This window comes from Manis javanica, chromosome 5 (assembly GCF_040802235.1).
Source record: "Manis javanica isolate MJ-LG chromosome 5, MJ_LKY, whole genome shotgun sequence".
Classification (NCBI taxonomy): domain Eukaryota; kingdom Metazoa; phylum Chordata; class Mammalia; order Pholidota; family Manidae; genus Manis; species Manis javanica.
Genome location: NC_133160.1, coordinates 134,539,421 through 134,558,691, shown reverse-complemented (window position 1 = coordinate 134,558,691; position 19,271 = coordinate 134,539,421). Strand labels below are relative to the sequence as shown.

The 19,271-nt window shown below is 42.6% G+C and overlaps 2 protein-coding genes and 1 non-coding gene across 16 annotated transcripts in view; 1 reads left to right on the top strand and 2 right to left on the bottom strand.

The window, feature by feature from the left end:
• TXK (TXK tyrosine kinase) overlaps window positions 1-17,768 on the bottom strand; it is a 63,726-nt gene extending 45,958 nt beyond the window's left edge. The window contains exons 1-2 of the mRNA XM_017650906.3: window positions 15,716-17,768; window positions 674-728 (exon numbers count right to left, since the gene is read on the bottom strand). Of these exons, the coding sequence (XP_017506395.2) occupies window positions 674-728; window positions 15,716-15,803 (143 nt within the window). The 5' untranslated portion in view covers window positions 15,804-17,768. The remainder of the gene's footprint in view (window positions 1-673; window positions 729-15,715) is intronic.
• On the top strand, window positions 245-351 carry LOC118968453 (U6 spliceosomal RNA). Its single transcript, XR_005056107.1, has one exon. It is a non-coding gene; the product is annotated as a U6 spliceosomal RNA (small nuclear RNA).
• Window positions 17,769-17,899: 131 nt separating the features above from the next.
• TEC (tec protein tyrosine kinase) overlaps window positions 17,900-19,271 on the bottom strand; it is a 147,008-nt gene continuing 145,636 nt past the window's right edge. For all 14 annotated transcript variants that reach the window (XM_073237647.1, XM_073237652.1, XM_073237648.1 and 11 more), the window contains one exon: window positions 17,900-18,581. In XM_073237647.1, coding sequence (XP_073093748.1) covers window positions 18,498-18,581 — 84 coding nt within the window. In that variant the 3' untranslated portion in view covers window positions 17,900-18,497. The remainder of the gene's footprint in view (window positions 18,582-19,271) is intronic.

Genomic DNA, 19,271 nt, shown 5'->3' with positions numbered 1-19,271 from the left:
CAAAATGGGGATTATAAGAAATCATAGGTGGTTTGAGAGTTACTTGAACTAGTAAACACAACCTCTTAGCACAGCCTGACATACAGGACATTCCAATGAAAAACCAGCTGTTACAATTATCATAGTGCATCAGCTTGTTCTTATACTTCATTTGCTGGGCACCAAAGTGTAAGACACACTGATAGTTTTCAGGAATGTCAAATAAATAAGATGGGATTCTTGCTCTTAAAGGGTAAAAATTACAGTGCTTGCTTCAGCAGCACATACACTAAAATTGGAACAATACAGAGAAGATTAGCATGGCCCCTGCACAAGGATGACACACAAATTCGTGAAGCGTTCCATATGTTTAAAAATTTAATAAATAAATAAATAAAATTACAGAGAGGAGCACAGACTTACAAACAGTATGCATGAAATAAACATTAAATAGAGTAGCAAGCCACGTGCTTTGGGAGCACAATGGAAGGGGTAGTTAAAGCCAAGAGGATCAGTAAGATCCCTGAAGACTGACATTAGGCCTTTGAATGATGGGCACTCAGCAGGGAGAAAATGGGAGAAGGATTTTCCAGGCAGAGGGAGCAGCAGATACAAAGAGACATGGAAACTCAATAGACAATAAAGGAACTGAATGAACTAACTTCCAAGAAGTTGCCCCTGGCAGTAGACTTACCGCTTCTGCATGGAACAGCGACAGCAGCAACAGAAAATAGACTGGATTGTATTATCTGAAAAGCAGGTCATTGTCAACTGTTAGGAAGCCGTAAGTGCAGGACATCGGATCAATGGGGCTGGTGGTGATACCAAAGGCAGAAATCCCCACGAATGGGGGTGACTGTGACTTATAAAACATATGCAAACTCTTGACCGTGCCCTGCTTAACCAGGGGAAGATGAAACACTGTCACTAAAATAAGTTACTGGCACCCCGGTCAATGTGGTTTCCCTTCTCAGGCTCTTCTCCCCAGGTCTGGTTTACACATTTCCTCAGTCTGCGAATGATAAATGACCATTATATTCTACTTTACCTTGATCAGGGCTAATGTCAGCTAAAAACATACAAAAGAATATGATTTCAAAAACAATATTCTCCTAAGAAATCTGTTCACAGGGCTTTTGAATTAGGTCTGTCACATTTCTTTCAAATATAAATATTTTGTATATTTATATAAAGTAACATATATATTTAATAATATATATTTTTATATAAATATGCTTTAATGTATTTATTTTTATATTTTATACATTATATACAAATGTAATTTTTGGCTCTCAAATTTCTTACATATGGATTGAGACCAAATGTAAGCTGAATATTTAAAGAAAGAACTAGCTAGCTAGTACATCTGGGTCATGCTTACACTTTCACTGTCAGATTTAATCTTTATTTCATGTAAGTTAGATGATTTGCCTTTTCTTAAAACCATAAATTTTGAATTTATCAAAAGGATGCTTTATGTTCTTAGAATCTGCATTTCACAGTCAGCCCTTTCTCATATTGACACCTAAAAATGATGTATAATTAAGGAAGCAGAGTACATTAGACTTGAGCATTAACTCTGAGACAGATCTGGGTTTGAAGCCTAGCTTTGGGGCTAACTATACTTGGGATAAGTCCCTTTACTTCTTTAAGTCTTTGCTTTCCTATATGTAAAAAAAAGATAACGTCCTGAGAAGCCTTACAAGGCAGAGATCAATGTCTAACTTTATGAGTCTGGGGAAATTATGTAAGCATTACATGCTTGTTTCCTCATCAGTAAGATGGTAATAATAGGATAGTTAGTTAGCATGTAAGGCTACTGTAAGGATTAATTGAATCAGTTCATGTAAAGAACTAGAACAATGCCAGGTATATAGCAAAAGAGTAGTCAAGGAGACCTACTATTATAGGGTTTTTGAGAAGATTACATGAGATATCATCTCTAAAGTCCCTTGAACATAGAAGAGGGGTGCAAACAGAAGACACCAGGTACAATGTACCCAACAGATCCACTTTATGCCACCCAAACAGGGGATGTAACAGAGTCCAATCAGCTACCATATTATCATGAGATGATGTCAATTTGGTCATACTTCCACCTGAAACCTAGTACAATAACCACCATTAGGATTCTTTAGGTAAGATAAGAAGGAAATGAGAAAAGAGTGGCATAAAACATAGCTGCTACGCTCCCCACCTCTGTAGCTGTCCTGAGTCCTGACCTGCTGATCACAGATGCCCTCTCCCACCCTACACTCTATGTTCCCCTCACCTCTGCAACACCTTGGCTGGAGGAGGTTCTTTATCTCGTGTAATAGCCCAATGCTCATTCCTGTGGGGTTTGGGTCAAAAGTTGGTTTTGTCTCTATGGAGTTGTTGCAATTTCCCACTGACCAGGACTATAATGGATATTAGGAAATGAGGTTAGTGAATTCCTCGTGTTTCAGAGTCCTCTTTGTCCTCATTGTGAAGAACCAACTCAATCTTCCTGGTAATCAGGATACTCATTCCAGGTATCCTCCCTTTCTGTACCTATGAATTCAGTGATACAAGGAATCCCAAAATGGCCAGAGGGCAATCTTGACTTCCAATATTCCCTAAGAAAATGATTCTTCTCTTGGGCACTGGAACATCCAAACCCACTAAATGCAATGTCACAGGGAAAGAGAACAATATTCCTTCAGCTTATTAGGTGAAATGGTGAAAGGGGGCACTCCAATCCCCACTCCTTTGTTCCCAGACTCATGCTTCTTGGTGACGTATTTGCTGCAGGCTTAAGACAGCTATCACTTCCTGTAGGACACCACTCCAGTTATGCAAGCTGTTGTCAGTGTATTCAGTGATACAAGAAATCCCAAAATGGCCAGAGGGCAGTCAGATATCATATTAATTGAGCCTTAAGCAGACCATTCCTCTGCCCTATTGAACCAGCTGCTTCTGAATTACAGGACACATGGTAAGAGTATTCAGAGAACCACTGAGCAAGCACCACTGACACTGAGAAAAGGGTGACTCCACAGAACAGATCGTCTTGGGGACCTCTGGTTATGTCTGCCCATTCAGTCCCCATTCCAAGAGCTTCAGCCATATTCCTCTCCCCCAGATCTTGTTACCAATCTCCTAATCTTGTTCTTTCCACATTCCCACCCAGCAGACCAACTTTTCTGCCATTGCCCATGAGCCAATGTAGATCAATACTTCAGGCTATCTTTCCCTGTTGAAGTGAAAAAAACAGATCTACTTTTTTGAAGTTCTGGAAGGTTTTTATCTGAACACTAATTTTCAGGCTACCACTGAATGGGACTGTAGCACAATGGTTGCTTATTTCCCACTCACATGGGCCCAGGATGCATGTCTATCTGCAAATCAGATAGACATGCAGGCTTCTGCATGTCTCTTGACTTCTGGTGTGGGCTGAAGGAGAAGCAGAAAGAACAAGTACTATGTGACGATAAGGCACCTGCTCATGAAGCTTCCTTGAGCCTTCTGGATCTACTGGGGCCCACATTCACAGACACCACTTCCATATGATGAAGGATCACTGCTATCCATGCCCCATTTTATAGTTCAGTGAATCAGATAATACTCAGCTCATGATAGGGAGTTGGGATCACAAAAATATTTCATGATCCATGGCTGAGCATTTAGTTTTCCCCAATAGCAAGCCAGAGCTACTTTTCAAATCAAAACTAGTTAGCAGCACAGGGCCAAGAAAGTACTCCAAATTCCTGGAGATCTGTGCTATGATTCTGATATTTGGACTCTCAGAAGTTCCACACAGCTAGAATATTGCCCTTTATTCCAGGCTACCACCAATGACAACTTATTTTTCCCAGCGATATCTGGACCTCTAAAATATGACCAAATAAATTCCAGATCCAATTTTGACTCTGTTTCCTAGAGCCAATTCTGATACCAATTACCATATCAGTCAGGTGCCAATACAAACCATGACATATTTAAATCAGAATGAAATAATTTTTAAAGGATTTACTTACACAGGAACTAATCACAAAGGTACGGATGGAAAAAAGGAACTGCAACGGATGTGTAGGCTACTGGGTCCGGCAATAGTGGCACTGTCACCATCCGTAGGTCCAAAAGGACCAAGAAAGTGAGACAGAGTGAAGCAGAACAGAGACCACTTAGACAGGAGCAGTGATCTGCTGTTGAGGGACAGTCAGGTCAGGGAAACCACACCACAACGTCCTTCCAGGGCTGCCCATGGGTGTGATCCAGCCAAAAGCCAGGGGGCTTGGAAGCATGTTAACTCAAACTCAAAAGATGACTTTTCCAGATGCAAGGTGGTGAGGAAGAATACCAAGAGGTGAGGCACCTTGAGCCATCATGGAAGCAGGCTGCCACATTTAGTCCCTATAGACCACCCTTCCAGGGTAGAATAGGATAGATAAGAATAAGATATCCAGCACAGTTATCAGTACATACTAGTTTCCTTTCCTCTCACAAAAGCTGACCTTCCTAGCCTAGATTCATGCACTAGTTACTTGCCTTTCTCTGATTTGGACACTACCATTACTCAGTCTTTGGACTACAGATACACTGGTACTCCAGTGGTAAACATCTCATTCCTGTCCTGGAGACACAGTTCGTCCAAGTGCGGGCCAACACTCATCTGCGTTTCCACTGCTGTTCCATCTCTCACCCCTGATTTAGCTACTTCTTCCTTTGCCTGTACCCAGAGACCATGCATTTTCCAAAGAGCATCTGAAGTTCGATTTCTTTGGACTAAAATAAAACAAATTATAGAGTCCCAAAAAATCTGCATTACATTATGTATTCTTAGGCTTTTACGTTTTAGCTACTTCTGTCAGTTTTCATCTGGGGCTGTCTGTATGAACAAATTGCCAAAAACACTCCTCAGAAAGATGATACATTAGCACTTGGCGGCTCTGTCTACCTTTGCAGGAATGGGTCTAATTTACATTCTTATCAATTTGTGCCAGTGCTGTTTTAGAATCTCACAGAGATCTGTATCTATCCAGACCAAGGATGCAGTCAAATGTAGGTTACACAAATGAGCGACGTGGGTCAGAATATGCTATAGATTGTGGCAAAATGCTGTGCCAAAACTCCATGCAGAGGTATTCAAATTTAGATTTTTTAAAATTATCGTTCCCTCTCCTACAGCACCTTTTGTTTTTTTTTCTGTTCTGTGCTGGATCATTCCCATCAGCATACAAATATGCTGTTACTTCATCACTAAAAATAAAACAAAACAAAAACTACTCCTGAACTTATTTCTTCCATCAGCTTTGTTCCCCATGTATGGTAAAATCTAGAAATGAGTAATCTTTACTTGCTGGTTCCCATTCTTCCCCTCCCTTTTTCTCTTAACTCATTCTAGTCAAGTTTTCTCCCTTTCTAAAAACTTCTCGTCAGGGTCACCAGTGACCTACACAGCACTACAGCCGATGGCCAAGCGTACATCATCTTACCTGACCTCTCAATGGCATTTGATACTATGTTCTCTCGGTCTTCCTTCTTCTCAGTCTCCTTTGCTGCTTTCTAGTCCCCTCCTAATCTCTTAGGCTGAGTCTAACATTAGACTGCCCCAAAGCTTTTGATCTTTTCTCTTCATTTTTCTTTCATTCACTCCCTTGATTATCTCATTCCTTCCTGTGTCTTAAAAACCATCTATCTGCCAATGAACCCAGATATCCACCTCCAGCCAAGTTCCACTGAATACCCAAATGCCTTCTCAAACTCTCCACTTGGATGTCTAGTGGACACTTCAATTTAACAGGAAATCTGAACTCCTTCTCTTCCTTCCTCCCCAAACATGCTCTACCCATCCTCTCCATCATGTCAGCAGCAATTCCATTTTTCCAGTTGCTCAGGCTAGTAATCTTGGAATCATCTTTCACTCCTCTCTTTCTCTCACATCCTATTCCAATCCATCAGGAAAACAGGCTGACCTGCCTTAAAAATATGTCCAAGAGTCTCAGTTTGGAATAATGAAAACTTTCTGTAGATAGATAACGGTGATGATTGTACAATAATGCAAATGTACTTAATGCCACTGGACTGCACATTTACAAATTGGTTAAAATGGTCAATTTTATGTGATGCATATTTCACAATTTAAAACATACACACAGAGTTGTACTGCTTTTCTCCACCCTTCTGTTATTACCATGGTCTGAGCCGCCATCCTCTCATCTGTATTATTCTAACAGTACCCTAACTTCTTCCTGCTTCTACCCTTTACTCCATATGGTTTATTCTCTGCACAGCAGCTGGAATGATTAACTTAATACCTGGGTCATATTACTCCGTGTCTCAAAATTCCACAATGGCTCCTCATTTCACTGACAGTTACAGCCAAATTTTTAACAACAACCTTTAAAACCTTCCAGGATCTGACCTTCTGTTGCCTCTTATCTTCTCTCCAATATGCTTTTGCTCATTTCAGCCCAGCCACATTGCCCTAGTTGCTGTTTCTGGGGCACGCCAGGCCTGTTCTCATGGGTCCTTTGCTTTCATTTGTCCTAGACCACTCTTCCGCCCAGGTATCATCTAAATTCTCTCCCCTCCTTCAAGTCTCTGCTGAAGTCTCACCTTCAAAGAGTACCCTAACCAATTATTATTGTCACCTGCACTCCCTAATTTTGGATAATTTTCCTTACATTACTCTGGGGTTTTTTTTCTTTTCTCTTTTTTAATGGCGTTTCTCACCTTCTTATGTACTGTGCAGTTTATTTTTTTACTGTCTGTCTCCTGTACTAAAATGTAAACAGGGATCTTCATCTATTTTGTTCACAGTTATATTCTAAGAGGCTAGAACTGAATTATATATAGACATATAATTCAGTAAATATTTAAGTTAATGAATATATGGATGAATTGGTTTAAAGGAGCATCAAAGTTATATAACTTTTTCAGAGTGCCCACCTGTCTTGATTCAGTCCTAATGGGAAATGGAAAACTGATTTGGTGACAGAATAAGAAAGTACAATAGGAAACAGTGAACAGTAAGAATGGAGATGTAGGATTAGATTATGAAAGTCTTTGAAATAAGAGAAGATAGCACCTTGAGTGTCTTGTGGTAGGGAGTCTCATTAGATACTCAAGATGGAGAACAATTTGGCACAGGCCAGAGCAGAGTAAGTGCTGTACTTCACCTGGAAACCTTTGTAAGATGGTCCAGCAGGGTGAGCAATGACCATCTATGGCCTCATGTTTTAATATAAACTAAAATCCTTAAATATCACCAAGGCCAAGAAGTATCTATAATGATCACTTTGTTCCTTGAATAAATCACTGGCACATTACATTATTCTCAAGTTTTTCCATATGCTTGAAACATTTCAAAACAAAAATCTGTAGATTAAAAAAGGAAAAACCCCAGAAAATGGAGGAGGCCTATAAATAACTGTCTATTAAAGAATTAATAACTTTTTACATGTATGTGATTTTTGTGATAGAAGCAAAAGGGTTTTTATTACTCAGTTCAACCACTGTCTTGCCTTTTCCCAACCAGAATTGTCATCTTCCTCATTAGCCCCAATAAAAAAACTATCCTATTGGTTCCCTTCCCAGTTTTCCCATATCCATGTCCGCCATATAAATCTTGGATTCTTCCTCAGCCCCATCCTTTATATCCAGCCCGGTCCAAGCCCTCAGGCCACACCTATAGGTCTGCATTAATTTATTTAATCCTCACAATGACCCTATAAAGTAAGTGCCACTTTACAGGGGAGGAATCTGAGCCACAAGGAGAATCATCACTGCTGAGAGTCGAAGGGCTTTTAAGTGAGAGCTAGGACTGGAACCCAGGCGGCCTGACTCCGGAGTCTCTGCTCTTAGCCTCTGGGCAACCAGTGTTTGCGGCATGATGAATGAACTGGCCAGACTCCCTGTCTCTGAGCTCTGCCCCTGAGCACTTTCTCCTTTAATCCATCCTATATAATCCTTTCCCTAAAAGTCTGTCTCGGCCACCTTCTCTCCATCTTCAGCATCTAAAAAGACTGTCAACTACATGTGGCATCAACATTCTATCTTCCCCTATTTGGAAGGCCTTCCATAACTGGGCCAACACCAACCCAACTCAGTGTTCACCAATTCCTATCACACCAGTTTCTGGTGGTTGCTCTGTTCTCACAGACAGCTTGAACATTTTGGCCTGAAAAGGCTTTCCATTGCAATCCACTCCCATTGAACATTATTCCAGCACCCATAGCACTTGTGGTCTGTCCTGCCCAGTGGCTCTTAATTAGGTACCACCTTAGACGGTCATTTAAATTTCTCTCTGTAGGCTTCATCTCTCACAGTGTTTCTCAATCACCCACTAGTGACATTTATAGTGGACAGTTCAATGTCGTGGGGCTGCCCTGTGCATGGCAGGGTGTTGTACAGCATCTTCTACCCACTAGATGCCAGCAGCAACATTCCCCTCCCCACCAGCACCTTCGTCCCTACCACCAGCTGTGAAAACCAACATGTTTCCAGGCACTGTCAAATGTCCCACAGGGGCCAAATCACCCCCCGTTAAAAACCACAGAGCAAGGTTGTAAGCCCTTCAATTTGAGGGACTGCATCTTACCATTTTGTCTTCTCCATAGCCAGCATCAGTGTCTAGCATATAGGAACTCAGTAAATTATTAAATAGTTTGTTAAATAAGGTCTCACCAGTATCTACACCATCACACTACCTACATCTGGGCTGTTTCTCAGGAACTCGTTCTGATGCAGGGCATCTCACAGCTCAGTGTTGGCCACAGAGAAAGCTAGGTTGACCACAACCTTTTGACTAAGTGGGACAGCAATGCTGAAGAAAACAGCTTCCGGACCTTTAGCTGGCACTTACAGGAGGTCAGAAGTCTAACCTTTTATTCACATATATTAATAAGAGCAGCAGCAGCTTATCTAAAACCAAGCATCAATCCATGAGCTGCTAAGTGAAATGGCAAAACCTCTCTGGTGTCAAGTGTATTTTTCTTAGGACAGCACATGGGACTGAGCAGGCTTTAGTGCCAGGTCAACCTGAAGTCAAGTCATGGCTCCATTTTCTGGTAGCAGCGATGTAAATCTAGGTATTTACTCAAGAATCTCATCCAGAAAATGTAGAAAATAAAACCTATCTGCCAGGAGACTCAGCTCTCCACCCTGCCAACATAGTCCTCACTATGTGCAGGCACTCTGCAAAGATCTTACTCTACTGTAATTGCTCCCTAAACATTGAAATAGGTCCTGTTATTATCCCCACCTTACAGATAAAGAAACTGAGTAACAGAGAGGTTCGGTAGTTTATCAAAAACTACAGAATGAGCCAGAACTCAAACCCAGAGAGTTTGGCTCAGAGTCCATGAGCATATTAACAAGACTATCCCCGTGTATGAGAAGATTAAATAAAATACCAGAAATGAAGCATGTAGAACATAGCAGTTACTCATTTAACTCCAAACCTTTTTCCTCACCCAGCTCCCCAGAATCCATTCAGCAAGTACTTGGGGTACTCATAGGATATGTTAAGGCAAACAAACAGAAGTAGATGTGCTTCTACCTCTGAGGACAAAACAATGTAAGAGGGCCAAGTAAGCCTCAGCTGATCGGCCACCTATGTCTTTGCTGTGAGCTCAGTCTCTACCCCTGACTGAAAGGCAAATGCTCCCTCCATCGAGAGCTCAAATGGGCTCTCTCCTCACTATCAAAACAGCTCTCAGAAGAGGCTCTGAAACTTATTCTTGGAAAAGTGTAAATGACATAATAGTAAACATATTGTATTACAGTGCCTCTTTTAAAGGCATTTTCATGTTTGTAAGCATGACCTATATTAGGATGAACAGAGTGATTTATTTTCAAGGAACTGGCTTACATGACTGTGGGGACTAAGGAGTCCAAAATCTGAGGGGGTGGCAGGCAGGCTGGGGACTCAGGGAAGAGCTGCAGTTTGCAACCAAAGGCAGTCTGCTGGTAGAACCCTTCCTGCTCAGGATGGTCAGTGTTTGTCCTATTATGGCTTTCAACTGATTGGAGAAGCCCACCCATATTGTAGAGGGGAATCCATTTTACTCAAAGTCCATCAATTTAAATATTAATCTCATCCCCAAAACACCTTCACAGAAACACCCAGAATAATGTTTAACTAAATATCTGGACATGATGGCCCAGCCAAACTGACCCATAAAATTAACTACCATAATGCCTTAAATTTAAATACACAGAACTTTCTAAGAGAAGTTGCTGGTATCAGTCAGCAGGCAGGAATGAGATCTGGGGACTAGGAAAAGGCCTTCCCCTCTCCAAACCCCTAACACACGCCTACACACCAGCAGAGTAGGTTATAAACCCCACGGCATTACTGTGGTTACCTCCGCTCTCTTTGCAGCCTGAAATTTAGGAGGAAGCCTTTTGAAAAAATACTTGTTTTTCCTGATTCAGTAGGAAAGACAATTTCCTTCAAATAAAAGGAGAGACCCACCTCCACTCCTTTATTGGGAAAAGGTTTTGTTCTTTCTCCTCTAAAAGCCAAGAGCAGCCGTGAGCAGGAAGGCCGCTTCTGCCTTGTTTATGGCTGCATCCCTTGTGCCCAGCACAGCTGCTAGCGAACAGCTGCTCCCAGTAAATAATTGTTGAGTGGATGAAAAACAAATTGTGAAAGCCAACAAGTCCCCTAGAGTTTCCGTGTTTGGCATGACTTTCCAAAATACCAGGCATCATCATTTATAGATTGTGAAGTATTGATTTATACTATAGCAGCTATCAAAGATTATTAGATTCATGGTCTATTTCAATTTACAGATCTTCCAGGTGAGTGACAAATGGAGAGTCACTTCCTATTGCATACTGTGATTACAGAAACCATCTTTATTGTGCCCATCAACCTCCAGAGAGAAAGCTTTTTTTGTGCCTTTGGAAAATTCCCAACTTAGGCAGAAATTCATGCATATCAACCAGGTTTGCCAGAGAGACTAAAATTCCCCAGAGATGGGTGATGACTATTTGCTTGAGGGGAGGATATATTCAGACTTGAGGATTATCACAGAAAGGAGCTGGAGCTTCCTCTCCTGGGCTTACATCTACACTGTTCTTTTCATCTGTATCTTATTCCCCAGCAAATATCTTTAATTATATATCATGTACCAGCAACATCAGGAAAAGGGCATTGCATCCCGAAGTAATCTCCGTGACCTTTAGGAACCAGCACATCTCTCGTGGGTAAAGCAGTTGAACCTTTCATTTTATTTGGTTTTTGTGTTCTTTCCTGGAGATGCTTTCTCTCCCTTCTCCCCATCTGCAAGGAGGCCCCAGTTAGGCTTCCTTCCACATCCAGAGGAGTGTAGGTGGTGACAACAGAGCTCTGTTTGGGAGCAGGTTTCCACCAGGGGGCACTGGAAGGAAGCGAATGTGAGAAGAATGACTTCTCAGAACAGCTCCTAAGCCCACTTTCAGCCCAACAATTAAACAGATGAAGAGCTGTTGGGGGGCCAGTGCTGTCTGAGAAGCAAAGCTGGTGACATTCCCTCTGTCTTTAATGTTTTGAAGTTTACATCAATGTAACCTTGTGTTCATGGCCTGGCATATCCGATGTCTGAGTTTCGTTTTGAATCAGTGCCTCAAGTGAAATTCACTCCTACTGAATTTGGCCATAACAACTGGCAGATAGCTGGTAATTTTTATTTGAAAACATGAATAATTGGTTCAGTTTCAATAGCTGCCTTGAACCAAAGACCAGTCTTGTTGTCCAGCCCATGCATTCCTGGTTATGGTTTGAAGATGAAGAATGCTGGTGCCAGCTACATTTGCAGCGAAAGAGCTTGGAGAGTGGGAAACCCCTAACCACTGGGGTTTTGGAAAAAATGGCTCTGGTGATTAGAACTGATCCTCCAAGGTCACTATAAGATATGCCTTATCTTGCTCCAGAAATTTACAGGAAAGCCAAACCCTCATGACTGTCATAAATTCCCACCACTAGATCTATTTCCTAAGGGCCTTTAGAAGGCAGACACATTTTAATTGACTTAACCCATGTTATCTGGGAGGCGTGACACATAGCTTTTCTTTAGCATGGATTTTTACCTCTGATTAGGTATCAGAAAAGACTTTCCAGGTGCCAAACTGAGACCCCACACCATGAGAGACAAAAGAAAAAAGAAGGAAGGAAGGGAGAAGGGAAGAAGGGAGGGAACACAGGAGGGAGGGCAGAAAGGAAGGATAAAACACTGAGTTTTTCATTTATTCATTTAGAAAGCTATTCTGAGTTTGTGCTCTTTGTATATCTGAGGTGTTAAATTATCCTTCTTTTGGTGTGTGTGCCTCCTTTTGTTATTAGGACATTCCTGTATTTCCTTTTGATATTAAAATGTCCATGCTTCGAAGAAATGGTTACCAGAGATGTTAGTCTTTCTTAATGCACTGACAAAATGAGTTAACAACCCTATGTTAGATCCCAAACTGCTTTTTTGACATTCTTGTCTGTGCAACTTTAAAGTAAGAGGAATAAGTACCTTAGAGGATTGGTAGGTTACTAACAGAAAATAGGCATCTAGCCCGTGAGACTATAAACTGATGAACTGAGGTGGAAGAACAGAACAGTGCTTGGCCTGGCTGGGGCCTGAAGTGGTGCCGTGTGTGAGGGAGCAGCTGGGAGACGAGAAGCCCTGGGAGATGGCGGGGTGCTGGGCACCAGCCGAGCGAGTGTGCTGGGGAGTATAGGAAACGCTGGGTCTCCCTGAAGGCTGCTCACCTGTTCACAGCCCCAGCCAAGGCACACCCCCACCCCACGAGGCCCAGCACCCTGAAGCCCTTGTTCACTCCATGCAGGAATATTGGTTTCCTCCCAGGAATGAGCAAATGTGAGGTGGACTCCGCAGTCATCTTCACACAGCTCCTCCTCGACGCCAGGTCTCAGAGCAGTATTTCCCAGAAGACCGGTGTCTGTGAGTTCAAAGTTCATGACGAGCTCACAGATACCATCCCCGGGATTTCTGGCCAGATTGTGATGTGCAGTGCCCGGCCACGTGGCCAACACGGTGCTGGACGCTGTGCCCACTGACCCACAGTGCGTAGGAAGTGGGCCGATGATGGTGGCCAGGTGGGCTGGCACAGAAGCCTCACAGAGTGACACACAATGGCTGCAGGTCTCATTGTTATTACAGGCTTTAGACAGTTGCAGACAGACAGAAGAAATGAGTTAAACACAAAAGACACATATACTAGTGTCCATATTAATAGTGAGAAATTTTCTAATTTTTGATACAGGGTACCAACTGCAGCCTGAGGCAAATTGGTGGGAAAAGTGACCAAGTTTGTTTTGATCCATGGCTCCTCCTGCTTTTACTACTGAATTATTTATTTATTATTGGAAACAAATTGTCTCCAAACTTAGAAGCTTAAACCATTTGTTATCTCACAGATTCTGTGAATCAGGAGTCCAGACACAGCTTAGCTAGAGGCCTCCAGGTCAAGGTTGAAAAGTTCATGAAGCTCATGAAATTGCAGTCAGGCTGACTTGGCTCAGCTGAAGAAACCACTTCTCAGCTCACTCACGGGGCTGTCAGAAGGCCTTGGTGGCATGAAGGGGGTTCTCCACAGGTTGCCCAAGAATGAATGGTCGCAGCACGGCTGCTGGCTGTCCCAGAGGCAGAGCCCCAGAGCGCTAACACAGAAGCCCGATCACAGAGGTCGCGCTCCACCACTGTTGCCATATTCTGTTCACAAGAAGTGATTCACTAGTTCCAATGAGTGCTCAAGAGGGACTGCACAGGGGTGTGAATACCAGGAGGCAACGTCACCACCTTCGAGATGGCCTATGCTGCTACCCTCTTCATCTTCAGAGTAAAGAATATAGGGAGATACTAACTTAGCAGGGTTGGTGTGAGAATCTAGTAAGGAATAAGAGGGCTTTCAAAACACTAGAAAGCAGTGATCATGAGGTCCATACATCACCCCCAGATCACATTGAGGAGATGAGTCCAGGAACCTTCATTGTAATAGCAAACTAAGACTTAAGAACTGCTCATAGGACTTATTTTCTTTCCTTCTACTTTATAAATTGGGAAGAAAAGATAGGCAGAGAAAAGGTGGGGAGGTAAGTGGTGAACTTTTTGAGCCTCCAGCTCTTCTCCGAGGTCCCTGTCTTCTAGGTAACACTCCTGGGCTGGGTCTGTTCTCAGTGCCACTGCCAGTTGGAGAAACGCTGGCGGTATCAATTCTGTTTTGCACACTGAACCTCACTGGAGCAGTGCCCTGGCACCTCACTCAGCTCTCCCCATCATGCAGTTTGATCAGTATTTCACCTTCCACAATTACCTCCTCCTGCCCTCCGAGCAGCCTGTAAGGTCACATTCTGTGACAGCTCTTAAAACAAAAAGTATCTCTGGCAAATGGCTCTGGCCTGACAAACACATGCAAGTGTTTTTGATCAGCAATAGTTCACCTTGAGGCATTGCTTGGCTTTCTCTTGCCAACAGCAAACACTCATTGTTTTACCCAGAAGGAAACGGAGCTGCGTCCAGGTGTAATTTAAGGCAGAAACAAACAGGTGATTCTTACCACCGAATCAAGTTATCAGAAGTGGAAAGGATAGGGAGAGTTCATCAAATCCATGCCTTTCCATCCCAGACAGAATGAGCCTCAAAATATCCCTCAAAACAGGTGGTCTTTTATTTAATCGCTTGAGCTATCTAATCCTTGTCTCAATCTCATGGTTATTTATTTTAATCTTTCCCGTTAAAGTTTGCAGCCTTTTCTCTAGTTCTGACCTCAGGAGGAATGAAGAACAGATGCTCACAGAGCTTTTAATGAAAAGGTTATCAAGGCACTGCTCATCTTTGTCCTCCCAGCAGGGGAGGTGCAGATACAGGCTGCTGCTTTTGAGCTCCCCACTGCGCTCTGTTTGGCCTGTGTTTCTGGTAACAGGCAGGCCCTTTGGCATCTCTGAGTGACCAGGACCATAAGCTATATTCCAGTCAGTACAATTGGAGTAGCCTGGTTTACCAAGTGTTGGGTCCTATAAAGTGATATGGCTTAAACAGATAACATTTAAAAACTGCAGTCAATTTTTCCTATTACCACTTTAAAATGTAAAAATTTTGTGAGCTGGCCTTTGATGGCTTCAATCTGATATGACTGAACTTCGTTAAAGCTTCGTTCCACAGTCATCCAGAATTAAAATGAAAGACATCATTTTTTTTAATAAGGCATGATAGAGCCCTCTGAATCAGAGAGCTAAAATAATAATCATTTCCAATAACTGCATAATTGCACATACTGAATGGTCTTCCAAAGCAACTCCAAAATTAAGTTTATGAAGGACCTGCCATTTTTGTCTCTTTATTATATCTTGGAAGGTGGACAAAAAGAGAGCCCCCATTTTACAGGTGCAAACTTGATATAAAGAAGTTGCCAGAGGTGACCCACCAAGGCTGCAGCAAATCCATAACTTGAACTTGGTCTTCTAGCCTCCAGCCTTGAGTTCTTCATGCTAAATATCATCCTAAACACAAAACAATTTTCAAACTGTGTTTCTACACACACATATAGATTTAAGGGTACTATTTTTGTTTTGTTTTCTTTTGCACTCTCGGTGCTGAACATTTACTAAAATTACATCACCACCAAGGTTATTTAAATAACAAAATCCTGTCACAACATATGGGGAGATTATCCTCAAAATTTCACAGGCCCTATGTCTTAGAGAAAATTTCCTCAAGTGTTCAAGAATAACAAGCCCAGAGGATGTCCCGAAGATAAACGACAGATCCATCTTACTTACAGGTGGAAAGAATCATGGCTGCACTTCTGCAGGGAGTATTCAAAACAGTCTTCAGTCCTTCAGTGGCACTCCCGTCACAAAAACACATCTTTCAACTGAAGTCATAGCTCACCCAAGACGTTTCTCACAGGCAGAGTTAACCCCACCTATTTTCCTGTTCTGAAAACCTCAGAAGTGTGTGAATGACAACCCGTTGGCCTACATAAGAATGCTTGATAATCTTTATCCAGATCTCTGAGGGTGGTTTCGACTAGCTCCTCATTCCCAACTGTGTGGGTGACCCCAGCAGACATTTTCAAGAAATCGCAAAATTTTGGTAAAGGAGACTTTAACAAATCATCACATCAAACTTCCTTCTCTGGGCAGAGAAGGAAATGAAGGTACAGATAGGATAAACGGCACAATTAGTGGGAGAAACAGGATTAGATTCTAGGTTTGGGGGTACAGAGTCCAGAACATTCTGTTCTCCTACTCAGTACTGACATTTCAAGGATCATACCAGGAAACTTTATTTTTTGAGGGGGGTGGGAAAGTCAATTCAGTAATCCACCTAAAAGGAGACTGGGGCATGGCTGAGAAATACAAAAACAGTAACATCAACACCAAGAAATGCACTTAGGAGTTTCTCTACATCCCACTGGAAAATACAACCCAAAATTAGTTAAAACTAAAGGAAACAACTCTAATGAAGACACAGCATATTCACATTGCCCTTCCTATTTCCTGCCTTACAGATTAAGATCTCTTGAAGCATTCTGGGTGGATTCTTCTATTTTTATTTCACCTCTTGCCTGAGCTACACTTTTTGATGAAAACTTTTTTTCAAGTTTTAGTGAAATATTTCAAGATTTTTTAAGAAATTATTCCCAAATGTTGCCAGGTATTATCCACCTTGTTTCTCACATCAGTAATACACATAATGGTGAGTGCAAGGACTATAGCCTCTTCACTTTCTCCAACTAGCACTTGGAGCACAGCTCCTCCAGGCGAAAAGGGAAGGATGGCGCGGGGCCAGGAGCGGTGGGACTAGTCAAGGTGAGGGGGGACGGAGAAAAGTATAAGGAGAGTAGGATTTAAGTAGAAAATGACCAACTCCTTGAATGAGCTACAATTCAGTTAAAAGGTGTGTATGTTTTTGTGTTGCTCAGATAGTTAAACAGGAAGATGAGGAAGAAGGTGGCCAACAGACTGGCAAGACTTAGGATAATTACCTTTTTCCACTGTAAGGGTGATAAGGAAGGACAGAAGGCAGCCTTTGGTGGATGGACTGGCCAGAAGGGAAGCGGCAGTTCTCAGTCTCGGAGTCGTGGTGGCGGCACTGCCCAGGGCAGCAGCAGCAGCTGCATGTGCACATGAGGCTCTGCGACTCACAGGACACTCCGCCGTGCCCCGGGCAGACGAGACTCCTGAAGGAGCCTCCACGCATCTTTTTCTGCTTTCTACCCCCACAAAACCAAAAACAATGTGTGGGGCAACATATGGTCTCTGCTTTTAATGCAGAGACAGTGTTTCTTTTCCCCAGACTCATGAGGAAAAAAGAAGGCTCTAACTGAGCTGGTGTCTTTGAGATTGTAAGAGATGGAAGTCCACTCAAACAAACTCAACTTCAGGGTCTATTGTGAGGCTGCCTGTAACAGACAATCTTGGTGATCCAGGAACCCAGTTCAACCAGGCCTCCTGAAACCTGGGAGACAGCTCAGTATACCACACTCTTCATTTTTCTTGGTCTCTCCGGGAGAACTCGCACTTGCTCCTAGATTTAGGCTTTCCTTTAGGAGGGGCCACCCTTGTTGTGAACATCACCTAATCCTTCAGCTCCAGGGCCCAGCACTTCACTTATTGCTTCTATATCCTGGGGCACATTTTAAGACATAGAAACCGATGGGTTGCCCCTAGTTCAATTTTCTACCTAACTCCCAGTTAGCTGTGGACACCAGGGGCCAGGATCACTTAGTCCAAACACAGGTCCTGATGGGGACTTCAATGAGGTAGCCACCCCTAAACATGTCCATCTAAGTGAGGAGGAGGCACTAGCAATAGAAGGGTCCAGATCTTTTTCTCTCTTCAATAATACTTGGTTCCCCAGGGGAAAAGGAATTGACAGCTGTTAAGGCAACATCCCTAGTCCTAAGGAGGTTAGTTCATCTATTACAGAATTGAAATTTTCAATTAAAAAATAACACCTTTCTTATAAATATTTAACTTTATATATTATATACATTTACAGTATATACAGTAATCAAATATTTTTATATGTAATACTAATAGCAGTCTTAAAAACAGATGTCTTCAAAACAAAAGATGGGCATTTATCCAAGGTGGGGTCCTGATTCATCCACAGCCCACCTTCTAGACAATTCCTCAGGCCCAGATTTCTGTGGAAGTCAAAGGGAAGACAAGGGTTGCTGGAATGTGGCTGTAATACCCTTCCTCTTCCCAAAGACCCTGGCCTTCCACTTGCACTAGTGGCTGACTTGGTGCCATGTGTACTTAAAATGGGCAGACCCTGGGGCCCAGGCACAGTACCTGGCACGTAGTGGGCACTCAAGTACTTGTGGATGAAAGTGAGTGCTTTCAATCATCATCACTAAGGCAGCATTTCCATAATCTGGAAGACTCTGTCACAGAGCTAAGGCTGGTCTAGAAGCACATGCTTTATGTGACTCCACCTTATAAGTAAAACAATCTACATGTCCATGTGGTAAATAAATTAAAAGTTAGCTACAAAGTGCCATTTCTTCCTTGTGCTTTGGAATCTGGAAGCCACTGGTCACATCAATAGTTATCTTCCAAAAGTTTCTTCACACTCAACTAGTTCATCTATCGTGTGCAGCAGATCTTCAAAGGAAGGCCTTCCCTCTGGTTTCTGCAATTAAAAATCAAAGAGAAGGTGTAGGTTCCAAAACCCATTCCAAAAAATAGTTTCTCAATATCTGCTCAAACTCAGATAACACAGCACACTTGACAAGGTACTCACTGCTTTGGGACTGGAATATGCAGGCATTTCCAAATCTGTCCTGCATGTACTGCTGCTCAACTAATGTTTCTGCCCCGCTGCTTGCACATCCCCATTGTAAAATCAGGCCTTGCTAATTTGTAGTGTCCTCTGTAACATGCGCCTCCTCTGCTCCCTTGCTGACCAATCTCATTTCCCACAAAAACCCCTCACATGGGCTCTCTGCTCAATCAGACCAATCTCCATCCTTGTGTACACTGTCAAGTTCAATACCACCACCTTACCTTTGTTCATGCTGTCCTCCCCTCTAGCATCACTTCCTGCCCAGAAGGACTCTGCCTACTGCAATCAATGCTCTTGGGAGGCATTATACCAAGTGACCAAGAGCATGGGCTTTGGAGTCCAACAGGCCTCTGCTTCTCTGTAGCTGAGTGACCTTGGGCAAGCATTAACTTGAGGAGCCCTGATATTCTCATCCACAGAGTGGTCATAGTAAACTATCTATATCTCAAAGGTTGTTTTGAGAACTAAACCGGAAGCCTTCAGTACAGTGCTGAGCACACAAGACATGTGAGCTACTGTGATTATCTTTCAGAAGTC